Raw genomic sequence first — 19,719 nt, 5'->3', positions numbered from 1 at the left:
TCCTAATTTTGCTCCTTCTCACGGAGACCCGTCTCGTTTGGGGCGCACGTCGGGCGTCAGCGCCGCGGCGAGGGACTGGCAGCCCCGTGACTGAGGCAGGTCCCTCTCCACGCAGCGTCTGCGCTCGGCGTTGGAGGAGGCTCCAGTTAATAACACCTTATCAGACGCCGTTCAGGAACCTGCAGTGTCTAATATGTCTGTTGCCGTGGCAACGGCTCCTGCTTGCGCTCAGCATCTCCAGGCTGCCTGGCCGTGCTCCCTCCTTTTCATATCAGCGAGCAGCCGGGCCGGCTGTCCCGTGGGACCCCCGTGTCCTCCCACTGGCCCCGGCGCAGGGACAGGGGCTGCCTGAGGAGCGGAGCACGTGCCGCGCCCCGGTGCCACACAGGGGCAGAGGCCGGGGCACACACTGCCCCCCATCTCCTGCGGCTTCCTTTCCGTGGGGCTGGCGGACGAACGTGGCCCAGTTCTCTCCCTGTGGCCTCTCAGCCTCCTGAGTGGGGCCAGGCACCGTCCGTCCCATCGCAGCCTCTGCCCGGGCTGCAGGGCCCGTGCTGGGATGCAGTGCAGCTCGCCTGTGCAGGCAACTGGCAAGACTGATGGGCTGGAGCTGGGAGAGAGGGGAGAGAGGATGGCTTCCCAAGAACCTCTGGGAGTGGGAGCTCTCCCTCCTCCCGCAGCCAGCCATATCCTTCTGCACATTTCTGTCTTGTCACCTCTGCTGTCAGCTGTCTCTTCCTCAGTTTAGGGCTTCTTCCCAGTGTTCCAGTCATCTTTCCATCTTTTTCTTTTCTCCCTTGCTCCAGGAGTCATTCCTGCCCATCCCTACCATCTCACTTCCCCCTCCTGCTATCTTTGCATTTTTACCCTCTTTCCCATTGTCTTTTCTTATTGCTCTCTCCCTTCTGCTGTCACTCAATTTTTCTCTCTCCCTCCTTTTCGCCCCCTCCCTCTCCCCCCTTTCCCTCTCACTCTGTGTCTCATTCTCCATCTCGGATGAAGGTAATGAAAATAATCGGGCTTCATTAATTCTGAGCCCTGTGAGATGATAGCCATTTGGAGCCATGTTTGCCAATTAGATGGTCTAAATTAGAAGTGACCTTGGTATACTGCCATCACTTTGCCTCTCGGAGTCTAATGAAGCTTTTCACTCCAGCACCCTCTCTCTCTCTCTTTGTAATGGAAATTACCTCCTTTGTCTGGTGGGGAACCTTCCCTCCTGTCTGTAATTCCCCTGGTTTCATAGACATGGGGACAGTGATGTATCTCCTCAGACCTCTTCTAGAGGTTTTCTTTTCAGAGCTACACGATTTCAGCATTTTGAGGTATATTCAGGGGAGCCGTCTCTTCATTTGGTGTCCGTGGACAGTCCGCACGGGCAGGTGCAGTGTGAGAGGAGCTGGCTGCTCACAGCAGCCAGGAGTAATTTTTTGGACATGTCAGCAATATGCAGGTGTTCTTTTGATGGGTGTTGGGCTCTGAGCCTCCAGCCCTGCACACAAGCAACTGTGCAGTTGATTGTTAAAAATCCAGTGGTGTGGCCGGAGCGTGCGTGTCGCTGCTGGAGGTTGTCACCAGTGAGGAGTGGGCCCACTGGTTGTTCTGCAGAGGGTGTCAGGTTTGTAGGTGTCAGGGTGTGAGGATACTGGTGGAGCAGGGAGGCAGGAGACCTGGCCGGTCTGCCCTCGGGTGCTCTGCAACAGTCCTCACTGGGCCACTGTGTCCATGGAAACGGCCACTGAAGTGGGGTGCACCTGCCTCTCCATGGACCTCATCATCATATAGACATTTTATCTGCTGAAGGATCTGAATTTCACCCAGAAGGTGGGGTTCTTGGAAGCAGAGAGGCTTGTCCAACTTCCATTCCTCTAAGGACCTTCTGTGTGGAAAGAGGAGGAGAACTTAGAGGGATCTTAGCCGTCGGAGCTGCAGGGGATGGTGCTCAGGCTGTGCCCAGGGGTGGGTCCAGGGTGGCTGAGACAGAGGTGCTGTGCTGCAGTTAGCCTTGCTGGTGACTTGTGGGCCAGGAGATGGTAGCTGCAGCCACACGGGGGATAGGGCTTGGTGTTGGACAGAAAAGAACAGGTATGAACAGGAGAAGGGAAGGGAGGAGACAAACCACATTTGTTGAACTCACAGCTGGAGGGTTGTGGTTTAGTTCTGGCTCACACTGACTGATGTGTTGCTGTTGTAGAACAGTGTTGGAGCCATTGAAATGGGGAGACAGGGGCTGAGGAGGGGAGGGGTTGCCAAGCTGAGGAGGGATGCCGGGATGACACACCAGGTATCGCCTGTGCAGGTGAGAGGGAGGTGGAGAGTGTTTGACAGCCGCATGCGCTAACACGGGCTGTGCTCCAGATAAACACACTCCTTTCAATCCCTGGCACAGTCACTGCCATGAAATACATCTGCAGTACAAAATGCTGTGCCGCAGAGCGCCGCTCGTGTCACACCTGCCTGGGAGCCGTGGTCCACTGCACCCTCCTGCCCCATCGTGCCCCCACTCTCGTAGTTTATATGAAAAGCAGCCTCAGCATGTGAGGTGAATTCTGCAGGTCCAAAGAAATGACATGTCCTCAGATGTTTTTGCAGTGTGAAAGGACAAACCCTTCAAGAAAAGCAGTCTGGAATTCCATGTCAGTGCAAAGTGATGTGGGTCCAGCCCATTTGCACTCACTGTATCTTTGCCACCTACTCAAGGCTGGTCCATAGGGATGAAAGGACAGAGGCTCCTGCCCTGGATCATGGTGTGGGAAAGGGCCAGGAGCAGCCTAGACGGAGCCAGAGGACTAGAGTGGGTCCAGTTGCTGAGCAGTGCCTTCTTTCCAGTGGTTTGCTCCCCAGGGCCAGCCCATGGCTTCACTACCACAGCTTCCGCATCCATACCCAGAATTTCTAGTTCCCTGCACTTTTTTCCAAGCTTTTTTTCTGTTTGCCTTTGGGAATTTTGTGCCTGTAGCAATGTAATGTACCACAGCCTTTTTTTTCTCTCCCTTTTTTTTTTTCCCTGTGGTGGAGGGAAGATGGAAGGAAGGGAAGGAATGGTGGCTGTGGAGATGCAGGTAGATAAAGGTAATTACTTAAACACATATAGGGCAGGACTTGCAGGTTTGGAGCCCCAGATTAAGATGCAGAGGAGCATGTGAGGTTGATGATTATATTTCGGGGAGAGTTAATTGACGGAAGGTGAAGGCAGACAAAGAACCGCTGCTTACTGCCTTCTTGAATCCCAATCAGGAATTATGATTAAAGACGCGGCGAGACAACAGAGGCCTGATGAATTGGTGTCTTTTTTTTTTCTTTTTTGCCGTCATTCACACTTGATTGACTTCAACCTTTCAAGTGCAAAAGTCTCTCTTTTCCATTATTATTCATAGCCATCTGAGTTTTTCTAATTAAAGTGTATGAAAACAATTACTGATCCGTCGTACTGAGCGTGGTGGTGGGGACGGCTGCCGTACTGTAACGCCTATGAAAAGCCACAGCTCTATAATGATGTGCAGCTGAGGTGTTAGATAATTTTATTCTTTTTCTACTCTGTTGGGGTTTTTTTTAATTTCTCGTGATTTATTTTTCATAATTCCTAAAGATCCTAGGAAAGCAGGCTCTTCCTGCTGCTAGAGCTGAGAGGGACATTTTCTTCTTGCCTCCCCTTCTTGGCATCCATGCTCGTCCCCCTCCTCCGAGCCCAGCCACTGGAAATTACTCTGTGACCTTTCACGTCTACCAGCCAACCACCCACAGCCTTCAGACGCTTCTGTTTAGAGTAGAAGGTGAAATGAGTTTGGTGTGCTCAGCTCCCCTCCTGGGATGTGTCAGCTGCCTTCTCGGCTGCTCCGTGGGACCCGGCACTCACTGCCATGCAGTGGCTGCCCCAGGAAGGGGAGGGAGCTCTGTGTCCCTCACAGCTCAGGTCACAGCTCTGCAGCCACTTCTGTGCCACCAACTCATCCTGAGATTTTCCATGAGCTTCAGCTTCACCACAGGTGTGCTCCTCTCTCCTGCAGTTCACTCAGAGCCTCGTGGTCCTTGGCTGTGCAGAGAGCCGGGTACATGGCATGCAGCCACCACACACATTCTCTCTCTCCTGAAGTCCAGGGTTCAGATGCCCTCTCCATATCCAGCAGAAGGATGGAGAGGCTTGTTTTGCCTTACACCTGAATGGGAGTGTTTAGTTGTGCCTCACCTTCCCAGCAGTGGGAGTCTGGGAGCAGGAGCGCCACAGGCATGGCCAGGAGCAGCTGGTGAAAGGGGAACGCTCCCTGGGTGTCAGCAAGGTGTCATGGGCAGCTGCTCAAGGCCGTAGAGGAGTCTTCACTTGCCACAGGCATTGACCAGCACTGGAAGCCCCGGGCTGGAAAACAGGGATGGTGACAGTGACGTGGGTCTGTCTGTCCCGGTGCTGTGAGGCAACGTTCCAGCAGTGTGAGACATTGTCTCCAGACATTCAAAAGGACATTCATTGTCCTGCATCTGATGCCAGCCATGTGCAGGCTGCTGGTGAGATGGTTTGTCACCAGGTATATCCAAAGAAACAGTTTTCCAGAACAGGATGAGTTCTGGCTCTTCCAAAGGCTCTTCACATTTGACTTTTCCAAAGAGCCTCTCCAGCTGAGCCATGCAGATTCTCCAGCTCTGTAGAAGCAGTGGTGTCCCAGCACTGCACTGGTTTTGATGGTGCAGGATCTAGCCAAATACTTGAAGAGGAGCAAAGGGAATGCATCAGTCAGAGCAAGGAAAGGGTTACCAAAAGCTTTTTATTTCACGATTTGCTTTCTCTTTAGTCCTTTCTTATTCATCCTTTCCTTTGTCACCTCTCTCCTTATTTGTACTTTTCGTTCTCATGCCCCTCCTTTCCCTGCATCGATACACTTTGAAAACAGTGCTGCAATGCTCCCTGGTTCAAGATTACAGTGTACTTTACTAGGTATGATTTAATTAGGGGCCTTATTATGTTTTCAGCAGCTTAAGGTGGGCCTTTCAACTTATCTACCTAATTGGTTGCACAAGAAGTTTCACAGCCCATGACAAAACATTGTCAGTGATCAAAGTCTGAATTCCACATAAAGGAAAAATATTAATAATAAGATTATTCTTCAAGTGTGCACTGCTAATTATGTCCAGAATGTAACTGTAGAAACACTTTTGACTGATTTGAGCTTTGTCTAATAAATACAAAGTCTTCAGTGAGTGAAAAATGACGCTTCTGACTTCACAATACTGATGCCTAGTTTTGTCACTGGAGATGTTTGAAATATTTTCCTGTGTTTTTCCTCTCCCTGTGTCCTTTCCCCCTGTCTCTAGGTGACAACCCCTGAGGTGATGATGCCCAGCAGCATGTTCCTCCCAGCAGCTGCTCCAGAGAAGGATGGGAACTCAGGTGCAGAGGAGCTGGGGAAACAGTCTGGTGAGTGCAGGTCGATGAGATCCAGGGTCCCACCACTCCCCCAGCTCCATCACCTGGTCAGGGACCAGTTTCATTCCTGTTAATCCTCTCTTTGATAGGACCTAGACTCAAATACTACGTTCAGTTTGATGAGCCTTCTTTTTAGAAAATAGGCAGGACATCAAAAAGGAACAGTGAAGACAGAGGTGGCTGCATGGCTTTTGCTTGAAAGGGAGAATTGAAGGTGATAAATGCACTGAGGGATGTGTGTGTGAATAATTACCAGATATTCAAAGTGGGCAAGGAAGTAAATTGTGTAGGTTTATGCAATGGGCCATGATGAGGTTAATGGGCTGGTATTGAAACAAATGAATGAAGATAGAGGAGAAATGTTAGAAATACTTGTTGTGCTGGAGATTAAAAACCACAGATTATTCAAGACTGAAAGGGGGGTGTTGATCTACCGTGGTGTGCTGGTGTAATTTTTGGGTGTGCTGTAATTCTGTTTCCACAGAGATCTCTGAGGATGTGGGGAAGACCCTTTTGCCATCGGACAGTGCAGAGCACAGCGGGGACCCCAAGCCCACTCCAGCTGATCCGAGCGCTGCCCGGGAGGACTCTGGCTTCCTGTGCTGGAAGAAGGGCTGCAGCCAGGTGTTCAAGAGCTCAGCAGCCCTGCAGACACACTTCAACGATGTCCATGCCAAGCGGCCTCAGCTGCCGGTCTCTGACCGCCACGTCTACAAGTACCGCTGCAACCAGTGCAGCCTGGCCTTCAAAACCATTGAGAAGCTGCAGCTCCATTCCCAGTACCACGTCATCCGGGCAGCCACCATGTGCTGCCTCTGCCAGCGCAGCTTCCGAACCTTCCAGGCCCTGAAGAAGCACCTGGAAACCAGCCACCTGGAGCTGAGCGAGGCTGACATTCAGCAGCTGTATGGTGGTCTCCTGGTCAACGGGGACCTCCTTGCCATGGGTGACCCCTCGCTTGCCGAGGACCACACAATAATAGTTGAGGAAGATAAGGAAGAGGAGAGCGACCTGGAAGAAAAGCAGAGCCCAACAGGCAGCGATTCGGGGTCGGTGCAAGAGGACTCTGGCTCAGAACCAAAAAGGGCCTTACCCTTCAGGAAGGGTCCTAACTTCACTATGGAGAAATTTCTAGATCCATCTCGCCCATACAAGTGCACAGTCTGCAAGGAGTCCTTTACGCAGAAGAACATTCTCCTGGTACATTACAATTCCGTTTCTCATCTGCATAAACTGAAACGAGCCCTCCAAGAGTCGGCTACTGGGCAACCTGAGCCTACCAGCAGCCCAGACAACAAACCTTTCAAGTGTAACACCTGCAACGTGGCCTACAGCCAGAGCTCGACTCTGGAGATCCACATGAGGTCTGTCCTGCACCAGACCAAGGCTCGCGCGGCCAAGCTGGAGGCGGCCGGCGGCAGCAGCAGCAACGGAGCCGGCAACAGCAGCAGCAGCAGCAGCAGCCTCTCCCTGGGTTCGTCCACACCGAGCCCCGTGAGTGCCAGCAACAGCAATGCTTTTGCAACCACCAGCACGAGCACTTCAGGCACCACTCCCATTCCCAGCCTACTCAACCAGGTCTCCAGTGACAGTGTGGGAATTCCTCCCTTGGGTAATGCTGTAAGCACTAACATCTCCTCCCCTGCGGAGCCCAAAGAGGTGAACCGCAAGAAGCTGGCAGACATGATTGCATCCAGGCAGCAGCAGCAGCAACAACAACAACAACAACAGCAGCAGCAGCAGCAGCAGCAACAAGCTCAAACCTTGGCACAGGCACAGGTCCAGGCCCACCTGCAGCAAGAGCTGCAGCAGCAAGCTGCTCTCCTGCAGTCCCAGCTCTTCAACCCAGCACTTTTGCCGCACTTTCCAATGACCACTGAGACCCTTCTGCAGCTGCAGCAGCAGCAGCATCTTCTGTTCCCATTCTACATCCCCAGCGCTGAGTTCCAGCTCAATCCAGAAGTCAGCTTGCCTGTCACCAGTGGTGCACTGACATTGACTGGGACGGGTCCAAGTTTGCTGGAGGACCTGAAGGCACAAGTTCAGCTTCCTCAGCAGAGCCATCCACAGCTCTTGCAGCAGCAGCAAGGTCAGCTGTCCCTGTCACAACCCCACTCCGTCCTGTTACAGCAGAGCCAGCACCCAGAGAAGAAGAGTAAATCTGCCGTGAAGGAGAAAGATAAAGAAACCCCACGGGAAAGGGAAAGTGCAGAGAGGGGAGACAATAACGTAACGCTGAAGGAGTCTCTTCCTGATAACTTAAAGCCCAAAGAGAAGAAGGACTTTGTGCCAGGCAGCAGTTCAGAGCCCTCCATACTGCCTCCACGGATTGCTTCTGACGCGAGGGGCAACGCCACCAAAGCCTTGCTAGAAAACTTTGGCTTTGAGCTCGTCATTCAGTACAACGAGAACAAGCAAAAGGGGCAGAAGAAAAATGGGAAGACAGAGCAAGGTGAGAACTTGGAAAAGCTGGAGTGCGATACCTGCGGCAAGTTCTTCTCAAACATCCTCATCCTGAAGAGCCACCAAGAGCACGTTCACCAACATTACTTCCCCTTCAAGCAGTTAGAGAGATTTGCCAAACAATACAGAGAACACTACGACAAACTGTACCCGCTGAGGCCGCAGACCCCAGAGCCTCCGCCCCCGCCTCCTCCGCCCCCGCCTCCGCTCCCCCCGGCTCCTCCCCAGCCCGCTGCTGCTCCTGCCATCCCTGCTTCTGCCCCACCAATCACCTCTCCCACTATCGCACCAGCCCAGCCGTCTGTGCCACTCACACAGCTCTCCATGCCCATGGAGCTCCCCATCTTCTCGCCGCTCATGATGCAAACCATGCCCCTGCAGACGCTACCAGCACAGCTGCCACCTCAGCTGGGCCCCGTAGACCCCCTGCCCGCTGACTTGGCCCAGTTGTACCAGCATCAGCTCAACCCCAGCCTTCTCCAGCAGCAGCAGAACAAGAGGCCACGCACACGGATCACCGATGACCAGCTCAGGGTCCTGCGGCAGTATTTTGACATTAACAATTCCCCAAGTGAGGAGCAGATCAAAGAGATGGCAGACAAATCTGGATTGCCCCAGAAGGTGATCAAGCACTGGTTCAGAAACACCCTGTTCAAGGAGCGCCAGCGCAACAAGGACTCCCCGTACAACTTCAGCAACCCTCCCATTACCAGTCTGGAAGAGCTGAAGATAGACTCACGGCCTCCTTCTCCAGAGCCTCAAAAGCAGGAGTACTGGGGAAGCAAGCGGTCCTCTCGGACACGCTTTACTGACTACCAGCTCAGAGTCCTGCAAGACTTCTTTGACGCCAATGCTTACCCAAAGGATGATGAATTTGAGCAGCTTTCTAACTTGCTGAACCTCCCAACACGTGTTATAGTGGTGTGGTTTCAGAATGCCCGTCAGAAAGCTAGGAAAAACTATGAGAATCAGGGAGAAGGCAAAGACGGGGAGCGACGGGAGCTCACAAATGACAGGTACATTAGAACAAGCAACTTGAACTACCAGTGCAAGAAGTGCAGTCTGGTCTTTCAGCGCATTTTTGATCTCATTAAACACCAGAAAAAGCTTTGTTACAAAGATGAGGATGAGGATGGACAGGATGATAGCCAGAATGAAGACTCTATGGATGCAATAGAGCTCTTGACTCCAACCAGTTCCTCCTGCAGCACACCGATGCCCTCACAAGCTTACAGCACACCTACATCTTCAGCCAATGCAACCTCCTCAGCTTTTCTGCAGCTCACGGCAGAGGCAGACGATTCCTCCACCTTTAGTTCTAAAGTAGAAGCTACAGATGAGAAACCAAAGCAGTCTGAACCTCCAAGTACACAGCAAAACCAAACCCAAGAGAAGCAAGTGCAACCAAAGCAAGAGCCTCAGCAGCAACAGGACCAAGGAGAACAGAAGACAAGTTCAGCACACCAAAAGATTTCACAGTTATCCTCCCCCTCTTCGCTGCAACAGCCACCTCCTCCTCAGCCCCCTCAGTGCTCCTTGTCACAGTCAAGTCCAACTCCATCTCAGCTCTCACACCTCTCCCTCAAACCCATTCACACGTCCACCCCTCAGCAGCTGGCAAACCTACCTCCTCAGCTAATCCCATACCAGTGTGACCAGTGCAAACTGGCATTTCCTTCCTTTGAGCATTGGCAAGAGCATCAGCAGCTCCATTTCCTGAGTGCACAGAACCAGTTTATCCACCCCCCATTCCTGGACAGAACACTGGATATGCCATTCATGCTTTTTGATCCCAGTAATCCACTACTGGCAAGCCAGCTGCTGTCTGGAACGTTACCACAGATTCCAGCAAGCTCAGCCACCTCACCGTCGACTCCAACATCCACCATGAACACGCTGAAGAGAAAGCTGGAGGAAAAGGCCAGTGCAAGCCCTGGAGAGAATGACAGTGGGACTGGGGGAGAAGAACCCCAAAGGGATAAGCGTCTAAGGACAACCATTACCCCTGAGCAGCTGGAAATCCTGTACCAGAAATACTTGCTCGACTCCAACCCCACACGGAAGATGCTGGATCACATTGCACATGAAGTGGGCCTGAAGAAGCGTGTGGTACAGGTTTGGTTCCAGAACACGCGTGCACGAGAGAGGAAGGGGCAGTTCAGAGCCGTGGGGCCTGCCCAAGCCCACAGGCGGTGTCCCTTCTGCCGAGCTCTCTTTAAAGCAAAGACAGCGCTGGAAGCTCATATCCGATCCCGTCACTGGCACGAGGCCAAGCGAGCTGGGTACAACCTGACGCTGTCTGCTATGCTTCTAGACTGCGACGGGGGACTCCAGATGAAAGGAGACATCTTCGATGGAGCCAGCTTTTCCCACATGCCACCAACTAGCAGCGACGGACAGAGCGTTCCCCTCTCCCCGGTGAACAAGAGCATGGAACTGTCACCTAGAACCCTGCTCAGTCCATCCTCCATTAAGGTGGAAGGGGTTGAAGACTTTGAGAGTCCCTCCATGTCCTCAGTCAATCTGAACTTCGACCAGACAAAGCTGGACAACGACGACTGCTCTTCCGTCAATACTGCAATCACAGACACTACCACAGGAGACGAAGGGAACGCAGACAACGACAGTGCGACAGGGATTGCAACCGAAACCAAATCCACATCAGGGCCCAGCGAAGGTCTGACTAAAGCAGCCATGATAGCAATGTCTGAATATGAAGATCGTCTCTCTTCTGGCCTGGTCAGCCCAGCTCCCAGCTTCTACAGCAAAGAGTACGACAATGAAGGTACTGTGGACTATAGTGAAACCTCCAGCCTTGCAGACCCCTGCTCACCCAGCCCCGGTGCAAGTGGTTCAGCCAGCAAGTCTGGCGAGAGCGGGGACCGGCCTGGGCAGAAACGCTTTCGCACTCAGATGACTAATCTCCAGCTCAAGGTTCTTAAGTCATGCTTTAATGACTACAGGACACCGACCATGCTGGAGTGTGAGGTCCTGGGCAATGACATTGGACTGCCAAAGAGAGTTGTTCAGGTCTGGTTCCAGAATGCGAGGGCGAAAGAGAAGAAGTCAAAACTCAGCATGGCCAAGCATTTTGGTATAAACCAAACAAGTTACGAGGGACCCAAAACAGAGTGCACTTTGTGTGGCATCAAGTACAGCGCTCGGCTGTCTGTACGTGACCATATCTTCTCTCAGCAGCATATCTCCAAAGTTAAAGAAACCATTGGAAGTCAGTTGGATAAGGAAAAGGAGTATTTTGACCCAGCTACTGTACGTCAGTTGATGGCTCAGCAGGAGCTGGACCGAATCAAAAAAGCCAACGAGGTTCTTGGTCTGGCAGCTCAGCAGCAGGGCATGTTTGACAACACGTCCCTGCAAGCTCTGAACCTTCCTGCTGCGTACCCAGCGCTACAGGGCATCCCTCCAGTCTTGCTCCCAGGCCTCAACAGCCCGTCCTTACCTGGCTTCACTCCATCCAACACAGGTGGGTACCGGTGTTACCCTGCTTAGGCACAGCTTCACTTGGTGCATTCCCAGCAAAAGCAGTTGTTCCTTGGGAATGACTCGTAACAGGATTCCTGGCCCATTAGTTCAGCATGTTGACTTCACAGCAAAAAAGCAGTAGGTATTTTATCTAATTCCTGAACTCAGGAAGTTTTATAGCAAAGTCTGAACTAGAGCAACATCCAGACATGCTGCATATCCCTGTGTAGAAATCCTGAAACTCCTTCAAGGAAGTGGAATATAGAAGATTTATCCAATGGAACAGAAGGACTAATGTGCTGAATACACTGTTCATTATTCTTTTCCTTTTGACATTCATTTTATGTGGTGCCATCCCAGGCGTCCAAAAATCCAAACTTTCTAGGGAAAGGCGTGATGTGCGTGGTAGCACTGGTGACAGATGCCCAGAGCATCTTTACGTGTCTCTGAGGTGACCTCTGGGACAAATCCCAACGCAGCTGAGGATCAGTTTTGAGTAATGGCTGGGTATGACCTGAAAGCCCCTCCTCAACAAAAAATGGTGTAGTTGTGGGACGAATGTAGTCTGTATTTTAATAAGATTTTTCTTAACAATGCTACATAAAAATGAAATTTGTCATAATCCTTTGGGTGGCCTAATCTCAGATACTGGACTTCATCTTTTGAGAATGCTCCTTTCTTTCGTACCTCGTGGATAGGTGGGAAGTTTACGCCACGTAGCAAACACTGCCAGTGGAAGATGCAGCTCAATGATCAGCAGTGACCTAAAAAATGTGATCCAAAGGCCTTGTTACATTATGTGTCTGAAGGGCCCTTGCACACGTAAGGGGTTTTCCATGTCACCCTTCTCACCACAGATCTTGTTCCAGAGCACTCGGCCAGAGGCATCTCTTTGGCAAATCATATCATCACCCTGTCGCAGGTTTGCTTAGTGCCCCAAGTTTATAACAAAAACTAAAGTCACTTCTTTGCATTTCAGTCCATATTGTTGCTTTTATTTTTCTCCAAAGCCCAGGATGTGTCCTGGGGAGATGGGACTGCATCTGATGAATCTTAAATGCTGTCAGTGACTGCCTAGACAGGACTGAGCTGTTTAGAAAGTCAAACAGTCTGTTTGTGGCCTTTAGATAAAGCTCCAAAGGTCAGGCCACGGCAGCTCCGGGCCTGTCAGAGCAGATAAGGCCATGCATCCAGGAACGTTGTGAATTACCTCCTGCTCCTTCACTTGAACCTTTCAGGGATGTTCAGCTGGGAAACATCCATTTCCACCTATAACATGCCCTTATCCAACATCTCCAGGGCCGCTGCACGGAGCCTTATTCCATACCTGACCTGTCGTCGCAAATCATTTTTGTCCCAGCACCCCGTCAGGAGCAGACACAGGTTTCAGAAGGGTTTGGGTCAGCCATGGCTGAAGGCTCCCAGCTGCAGCCACCCTCCTTGCAGCCCTCCTGCAGCTCCTTGGCAGTGCAGCCTAAAACAAAAGTCACCATGCCTCCACCGCTGGTCCCAGGCTCTGCCACTGTTCCTGCCCAGGCTGGGCTCTGAGCAGCCCCTGCTGCTGCAGTGATGGGACTCAGGTTTGTTACAGACTAGTCGGGTTTTGCTCGTGGGTTTTACAGCAGGTTCCTGCTCAGGAGCTGGGGGATGTATAGGGCTTTGCCAGCAGGACACTGGGGCTTTATTTTGGGGTTGTTTTTTTTTTCCAAAATGGCATCACAGAAGTTGCCAAGCAAAACGTTCCTCTTCAGGAGCATGTTTGCCAGCCGCAGCAGCTATGACTAATGGAGGTGACTGCAGGAGCCACACTCCTCTCACCCCCAGCCACTGTGAGGGCAGAAATTGGCACCAGGGACAGTGGTGTTAGTGGCTATTCCTGCTGTCGGGAAGAAGGACAAGCTTCATAGTCCAGCATTAATCTATCTCCTTGATGAGGAAGCATCACTACACTTTCAATTCCACCCAAAACACGATGCTTATGCCCTGGGGAGGTGTGTGAACACCACATAAACTCTGGAATTGCTCAGAAGCTGAGCATCCAGAGCCCCTGACATTAGAGGGAAGGAAGGGGCTTGCCTCAAAGGTTGTGGATTCATGAACATCAGCCGAATAAGGGCAAAATAAATTAAGTTTAGCCTGTTCAGTCTCCAGTTGCCATGCCGGGGCTTCCCAATCTGTGAAGATTTCCACAAGGTGAGCAGTGCTGAGTGTTCTCACCCTTTGGCCTAGCACCATCCTGCTGCTGGAGTCCTTTGGCCCAAGGACCCGATAGAGCAGAGGCTGGCATAGTGTTAATCATTTGGGAATTTCCGAGGAGTCCGGAAAACATCAGCTGTGTAGGGCATCCTCTGGGTGCTGGTGGGCGTCCCCATCACCCATCAGGCAGTCAGTGCCACTGGGCAGCATGGCCAAGGCAGCTGCAGGCAGTGGGGGCTGAGGGGCATGTCCCCACCCTGTGGGCCCGTGGGCTGGGACAGGAGCCATTCTCCAGAGGGAGCAGCTGCAGGAATGGGCTCTCAGGCCAGTCACTGCCCTCATGCAGAGGAGATGGAGGCTCCAGATCGTGAGGTGGACTGGGGTGACCCTCCTCATGCTCTCTGCCTGCCCAGCACAAAGTGACTTTTCACCTCTCTCTCTCCCTCTCGCAGCTTTAACTTCTCCCAAACCCAACCTGATGGGCCTGCCCAGCACAAGCGTCCCGTCACCCGGCCTCCCCACCTCTGGATTACCAAATAAACAGCCCCCGGCCGCACTGAGCTCACCCACCCCAGCACAAGCCACGGCGGCCGTGGCCCCGCAGCAGCCGCCAGCCACCGCCCCGCAGCCGCAGCAGCCACCCCCTGCACAGCGCAAGGAGAAGGAGAACGAGAAGGCAAAAGAGAAGGAGAAGGCACCCAAGGGGAAGGGGGACACCCTGCCAGGGCCCAAGAAGGAAAAGGGGGAGGCACCAGCAGGCACCCTGGCGGCCCCGCTGCCCACCATGGAGTATGCGGTGGAGCCTGCCCAGCTCCAGGCGCTGCAGGCCGCCCTGAATTCGGACCCCACCACCTTGCTGACGAGCCAGTTCCTTCCTTACTTCGTCCCTGGCTTTTCCCCCTACTACGCCCCACAGATCCCTGGCGCCCTGCAGAGCGGGTACCTGCAGCCCATGTATGGGATGGAGGGGCTGTTCCCCTACAGCCCCGCACTGTCACAGGCGCTGCTGGGGCTGTCTCCTGGCTCACTGCTGCAGCAGTACCAGCAATACCAGCAGAGTCTGCAGGAGGCATTGCAGCAGCAGCAGCGACAGCAGCAGCAGCAGCAACAGCAGCAGCAGCAACAGCAGCAGCAGCAGCAGCAGCAGCAGCAGCAGCAGCAGAAACCGCAGCAGCCCAAAGGAAGCCAAACCCCCGTCCCCACGGGGGCTGCCACCCCGGACAAAGACCCTGCCAAAGAACCCCCCAAGCAAGAAGAGCAGAAGAACGCACCCCGCGAGGTGTCCCCCCTCCTGCCCAAACCCCAAGAAGAGCCTGAAGCGGAAGGCAAGGGCGCGGACTCGCTCTGCGACCCTTTCATCGTCCCAAAGGTGCAGTACAAGCTGGTCTGCCGCAAGTGCCAGGCGTGCTTCGGCGACCAGGAGGCGGCCAGCGACCACCTGAAGTCCCTCTGCTTCTTCGGCCAGTCTGTGGCGAACCTGCATGAGATGGTGCTTCACGTGCCCACCGGCAGCGGCCAGGGCAGCGGCTCGTACCAGTGCGTGGCGTGCGAGAGCACGGTGTGTGGGGACGAAGCCCTCAGTCAGCATCTCGAGTCAGCCCCGCACAAACATCGAACAATCACAAGAGCAGCAAGAAACGCCAAAGAGCACCCCAGTCTATTACCTCACTCTGCCTGCCCCCCCGACCCCAGCACCGCATCTACCTCGCAGTCGGCCGCTCACTCAAACGACAGCCCCCCGCCCCCCCGGCCCCCCCCGGCTTCCCCCCACGCCTCCAGAAAGCCCTGGCCCCCGGCAGCCCCGCGCGCCCCGCCAGGGCAGCCGCCGCCGCCGCCTTTCCCTCCTCTCTCCTCATCTTCAACGGTTACCTCAAGTTCATGCAGCACCTCAGGGGTTCAGCCCTCGATGCCAACAGACGACTATTCGGAGGAGTCTGACACGGATCTTAGCCAAAAGTCAGATGGACCGGCGAGCCCGGCGGAGGGGCCCCAGGACCCCGGCTGCCCTAAGGACAGTGGTCTAGCTAGCATAGGAATGGACACCTTCAGATTGTAAGCTTTGAAGATGAACAATGAAAATGAATTTAAATAATAAAAAAAAAAAAAGTTAATAACAAACCAATTTCAAAAATAGACTAACTGCAATTCCAAAGCTTCTAACCAAAAAAAAAAAAAAAAAGAAAAAAGAAAAAAAGAAAAAGCGTGGGTTGTTTTCCCATATAACGATGCCGGTGGGTTTTACATTTCTTTTTTCCTTTCCTTTTAATAAAATAAAACTTTAAAAAAATGAAAAAAAAAAAAAAATCTGTTACATTTGTCCTCTGGAAGGTACTGTTGGTCTGGGAGACGAAGGCCGTGCTGCCTCCTCGCGCCTGCGGAGCTCGCACCCCTGTACATTGCCCCGTCTGATCCCCCGTTGATAGCACAGCAGAGCCCGGCAGCGCTGTATGGGAAAGCAGCCCACCTGGAGACAGTTTTAAATTTCTTGCTATCTTAGCATTCAGATACCAATGGCTTGCTAAAAGAAAAAAGAAATGTAATGTCTTTTTATTCTCAGGTCAATCGCTCACACTTTGTTCTGTTTTCAGAATCATTGTTTTATATATATATATATATATATATACATATATATATAATTTCTTTCGTTTGTTTTGGGGGTTTTGTTTTGGTTTGGTTTTGTTCCAGAAAAGGATTTTTTTGTTGGTTTTTTTTGGGTTTTTTGGGCTTTTTTTTTTTTTCGTTAATTTAAAATGGGCAGAAAGTATTCAAGAGAAAAACAATGTGAACTGCTTTAGCTTTTCGGGGATTTTAAGGGTAGCTTTTCTGCTGAAGCCAATTCCAAGGGGAAAAGTTAAGCACTCCCACTTTTCAGAAAAAAAAAAACCACACAAAGAGTGTTGAGGACTTGGAGCTTAAAAAAATAAGTTTTAAAACAACTGACTTTCTGTATTTATGATAGATATGACCATTTTTGGTGTTGAGTAGATTGTTGCATTGGAAATGAACTGAAGCAGTATGGTAGATTTAAAAGAAAAAACCCTTTTGTGTACATTTAGCTTTTGTATGGTCCAGCTGACGGCTTCTCATTTGATGTTGTCTTGTTCATTCCTAGACAGATAGATTGCGATCCATCGACTCGCCTGAGCTTTTCTCCCCTTTGTACCTTTATCCCCGTCCCCATCCTGTAATCTTCCACTTATGGTCGCTACCTTCATTTCTTAGAGGGTGGTTGCATAATTATTTTATAAAAACTAAAGAAAGAAGTTCAAAGGGTTTTGGGGGTCAGTAGGATCCCTTGCAGAATATTTTTTGTTGGGGGTTTGAAACTTTTTAAGGCATATACATGCGATTTACCTATGTCTGTTACCCTTGTGCACTTATTTTATTCTTATTTTCCATTTCTCTTTTTTTCTTCTCTTTTTCTTCCCCTCTTCCTTTACTCATTTTGTAAATGCTTCAAAGACTCTGTTCCTGACCTCTGACCATCGGTTCTGTTTGTGTAATTAGGCTGCACTCTGTTCCTTCTTTTGGAAAAAAAAAAAAAAAGGTTTTGTTACATTTTTTTCTCTAAAGAAAATTCATGCTTTAAATAAAATCCAAAGACATACCCTTCACCACTGGTGCAGAATGAGCAAAAAGGATTCTTTTTACTTGAGAATTTGTTTCTGATTTAAACAAACAAGTCTAAGTTTAAATAAAGAATAAAAAAACGTACCCAGGTTGTTATCTGTGCTTCTTCTGCAAGCAGAGAGACAACTCTTAGCGAGCACCCAGTGCACCCCAGGCAGGTTTCTCTTTCCAAGATCTCTCCGTGGCAGCACCGAGTGCCAGGCTCAGGGAGGCCCGGAGCCCCCCGGCCCCCCCAGCCCTCACGCACCTCAACTGGCCCAGACTTTGAAAGGAAAACTTTATGCTGCTAAAATGTAGATTTTGGAGACGTAGATGCTTTGCTGTTCCCTTCCATAACCAAATGCCAACAGAAACAACCTCTTTCCACCATGTTTCCTCTGCCCAAAAGCACGAGAGCCTTCTGCCCACCATCATCATCCTCCTCCTGCTTCAAAAGGGAACGTCGAAGACTGTGAACGCAGGTTCCTCCCGCCGCCTCCGGCTGCTCCTCCCCGGGCCGAAGCCACTCGCCGCCTCCGTGAGAGACTGGAGCATCTGAGAGACGAGTGCGGGTTCGGTTTCTAGCGGGACACTTATATTTTTATGGAGTTTTGGTTTTAGTTTGATGAAAGACTAGATCCTGAACTGTTGTACATATTTCTGACTAGGCTAATGCACAGTGCAAATTCCTTTTTTAATTGTTTTTTAAGTAGTTGATACTAAAGCGCGAACCACCGGATGTTCCTCCCGGGACCCAGCTGTAGCATAAGGTGTCAAAAACAGAACCACGTACCCATGGAGCGTTTGCTGTTTTAACAAACTGTTTTCTTTAACAGAAGTTCTTGTATTTCTCCCTGTGTTTGAGATGAACATTTTTTAAATTCTAAAAGTTGTACAGTTTTTTTTTTCCATTATTTTATCTTGTTTGTAATTCTATGAAATATATATATATATATATTTTTTGCCATTTAACTGTTGTATGTTACTCCGTCTGTATCATATAGAAATTTTTTTGTTTTGTTTTGTTTCGTTTTGGATTCTCTCTGTGATGCCAGTTCCCAGTTTAACACAAGCTTTATCTGTCCAATTCCGCAAGGTCTCTTTTGGAAATCCTTTTCTTATGTCTTGTTTTGTTTCGGTTTTTTTAATTATATTGCTTGGTCATAGTGCAATTTCTCTCTCCTCCTTCCCGCTCCTCCTTCCTCCCCACTAAAAGGTTTTATAAATTCATTTCCTTGTATTTTTTCTAAACGTTTCTAGAGACTATTTCAGTGCGAGGTTGCCTCCTCCTCCTCTTGCAGCGCGGCTGCCGGGGGCCGGTGCGGGGCCGCAGCGCCAGCCTCGCCGCGGGGCCACCCCCGGCCCATGCGTGGCCTTCCCAGCGAGCAGCAGAGCAGGGCCAGGCTGGGCACCAGGAAAACACTTCAAACTTAGCATTAAGCGGGTTTCTGTTTTATTTTTAATAAAAAGCTTTTTAAAGTGGTGAAGATGGCCAAAGTTTCCTACAATTGAGAGTAAAGAGAAGCGTCAGAGGTGTGCGGGGCCACCTGGGGCTGGTGGGGGACAAGGTGGGTGGACACAGCCAGCACGCTCACCAAAATATATTTTGCTTTAAAAAAAAAAAAAATAAATAAAAGCTTTTAAATAGAAGCAGAAGTTGGGTTGGTTGGTTGGTCGGTCGGTCAGTTGGTCGGTCCGTCGCTTGGTTGTTGGTTGGCGCTGATACTGCCCACTGTGAAACAAAACTTTGACTATTTTTTTGGTTTTATTTGGGGGGGGGCGAGTTTGGGTAGAACAGAAAGCATAAATGAGGTGAAGAGGGTTATGAACAGCCTTTGCAATGTACAAAAACTAGAGCAAGTGAAACCAAAAATGATGTTCTCGGTGTTTTTCTATACTGTAGTCTTGTTAGCTTTTTTGTTACTGTAACAATGCTGATCTCGAACTGTACCAAAACACATGAGACTGACAGAAACAAACCACATGGAACTTTCAAAACTTTAAAAAACTTGTCACAAAAGACTTTGTTGTCATAGTTGAGTTGACTGTAGATGGTAATTGAATATACTCCTTTGGAACTATTTCATCACGTATGTTTCCTGCTCATTGTGATACATTAAAAAAAAAAATGAGCAAAAGCTCTAGTCTCGATGTCCCGCGTGTGCAGTGCCGGGTCCGTGTCGGGGGGGTGTGTGCCACGTGGCATGGCGTGGCGAGGCCTGGCCCAGCAGGGCACGCGCCCTGCCCCAGCGCTGGCCACCTGAGGCAGGTGGGCACTGCCACAGAGCCGGGTGCCCGCACACGCGTGTCCTCGTGCACCGCTGGCGTGTCCTCGTGCACCGCTGGCGTGTCCTCGTGCACCGCTGGCGTGTCCTCGTGCACCGCTGGCGTGCCCAGGCCGGCACCCACGCCCCGTCCCTCCCGTCGGGCCACGGCGCCTGGGCTGGTGCTGTGAATTCCCCTTCAGTGGAAGCAGTGAGCCGAGCGGCACCGTCCTACTGCAGCTTTGGGATGCTTCGTGTGTGAAAAGGAGGACACTTTCTGTAAGTGCA

The 19,719-nt window shown here is 51.1% G+C and overlaps 1 protein-coding gene across 1 annotated transcript in view; it reads left to right on the top strand.

Annotated features, from left to right (window-relative positions):
- The window catches only part of ZFHX3 (zinc finger homeobox 3), a 125,807-nt gene extending 107,004 nt beyond the window's left edge, over positions 1-18,803 (top strand). The window contains exons 8-10 of the mRNA XM_066194348.1: positions 5,305-5,407; positions 5,901-11,363; positions 14,011-18,803. Coding sequence (XP_066050445.1) covers positions 5,305-5,407; positions 5,901-11,363; positions 14,011-15,614 — 7,170 coding nt within the window. The 3' untranslated portion in view covers positions 15,615-18,803. The remainder of the gene's footprint in view (positions 1-5,304; positions 5,408-5,900; positions 11,364-14,010) is intronic.
- Positions 18,804-19,719: the final 916 nt, after the last annotated feature.

The sequence above is a fragment of the Chamaea fasciata genome, unplaced genomic scaffold, assembly GCF_029207755.1.
Source record: "Chamaea fasciata isolate MVZ Bird 193981 ecotype frontalis unplaced genomic scaffold, bChaFas1.0.hap1 SCAF_12, whole genome shotgun sequence".
In the NCBI taxonomy this organism is placed as follows: domain Eukaryota; kingdom Metazoa; phylum Chordata; class Aves; order Passeriformes; family Sylviidae; genus Chamaea; species Chamaea fasciata.
The sequence above is the reverse complement of the archived record's forward strand: the minus strand, read 5'-3'. Positions and strand labels throughout refer to the sequence as shown.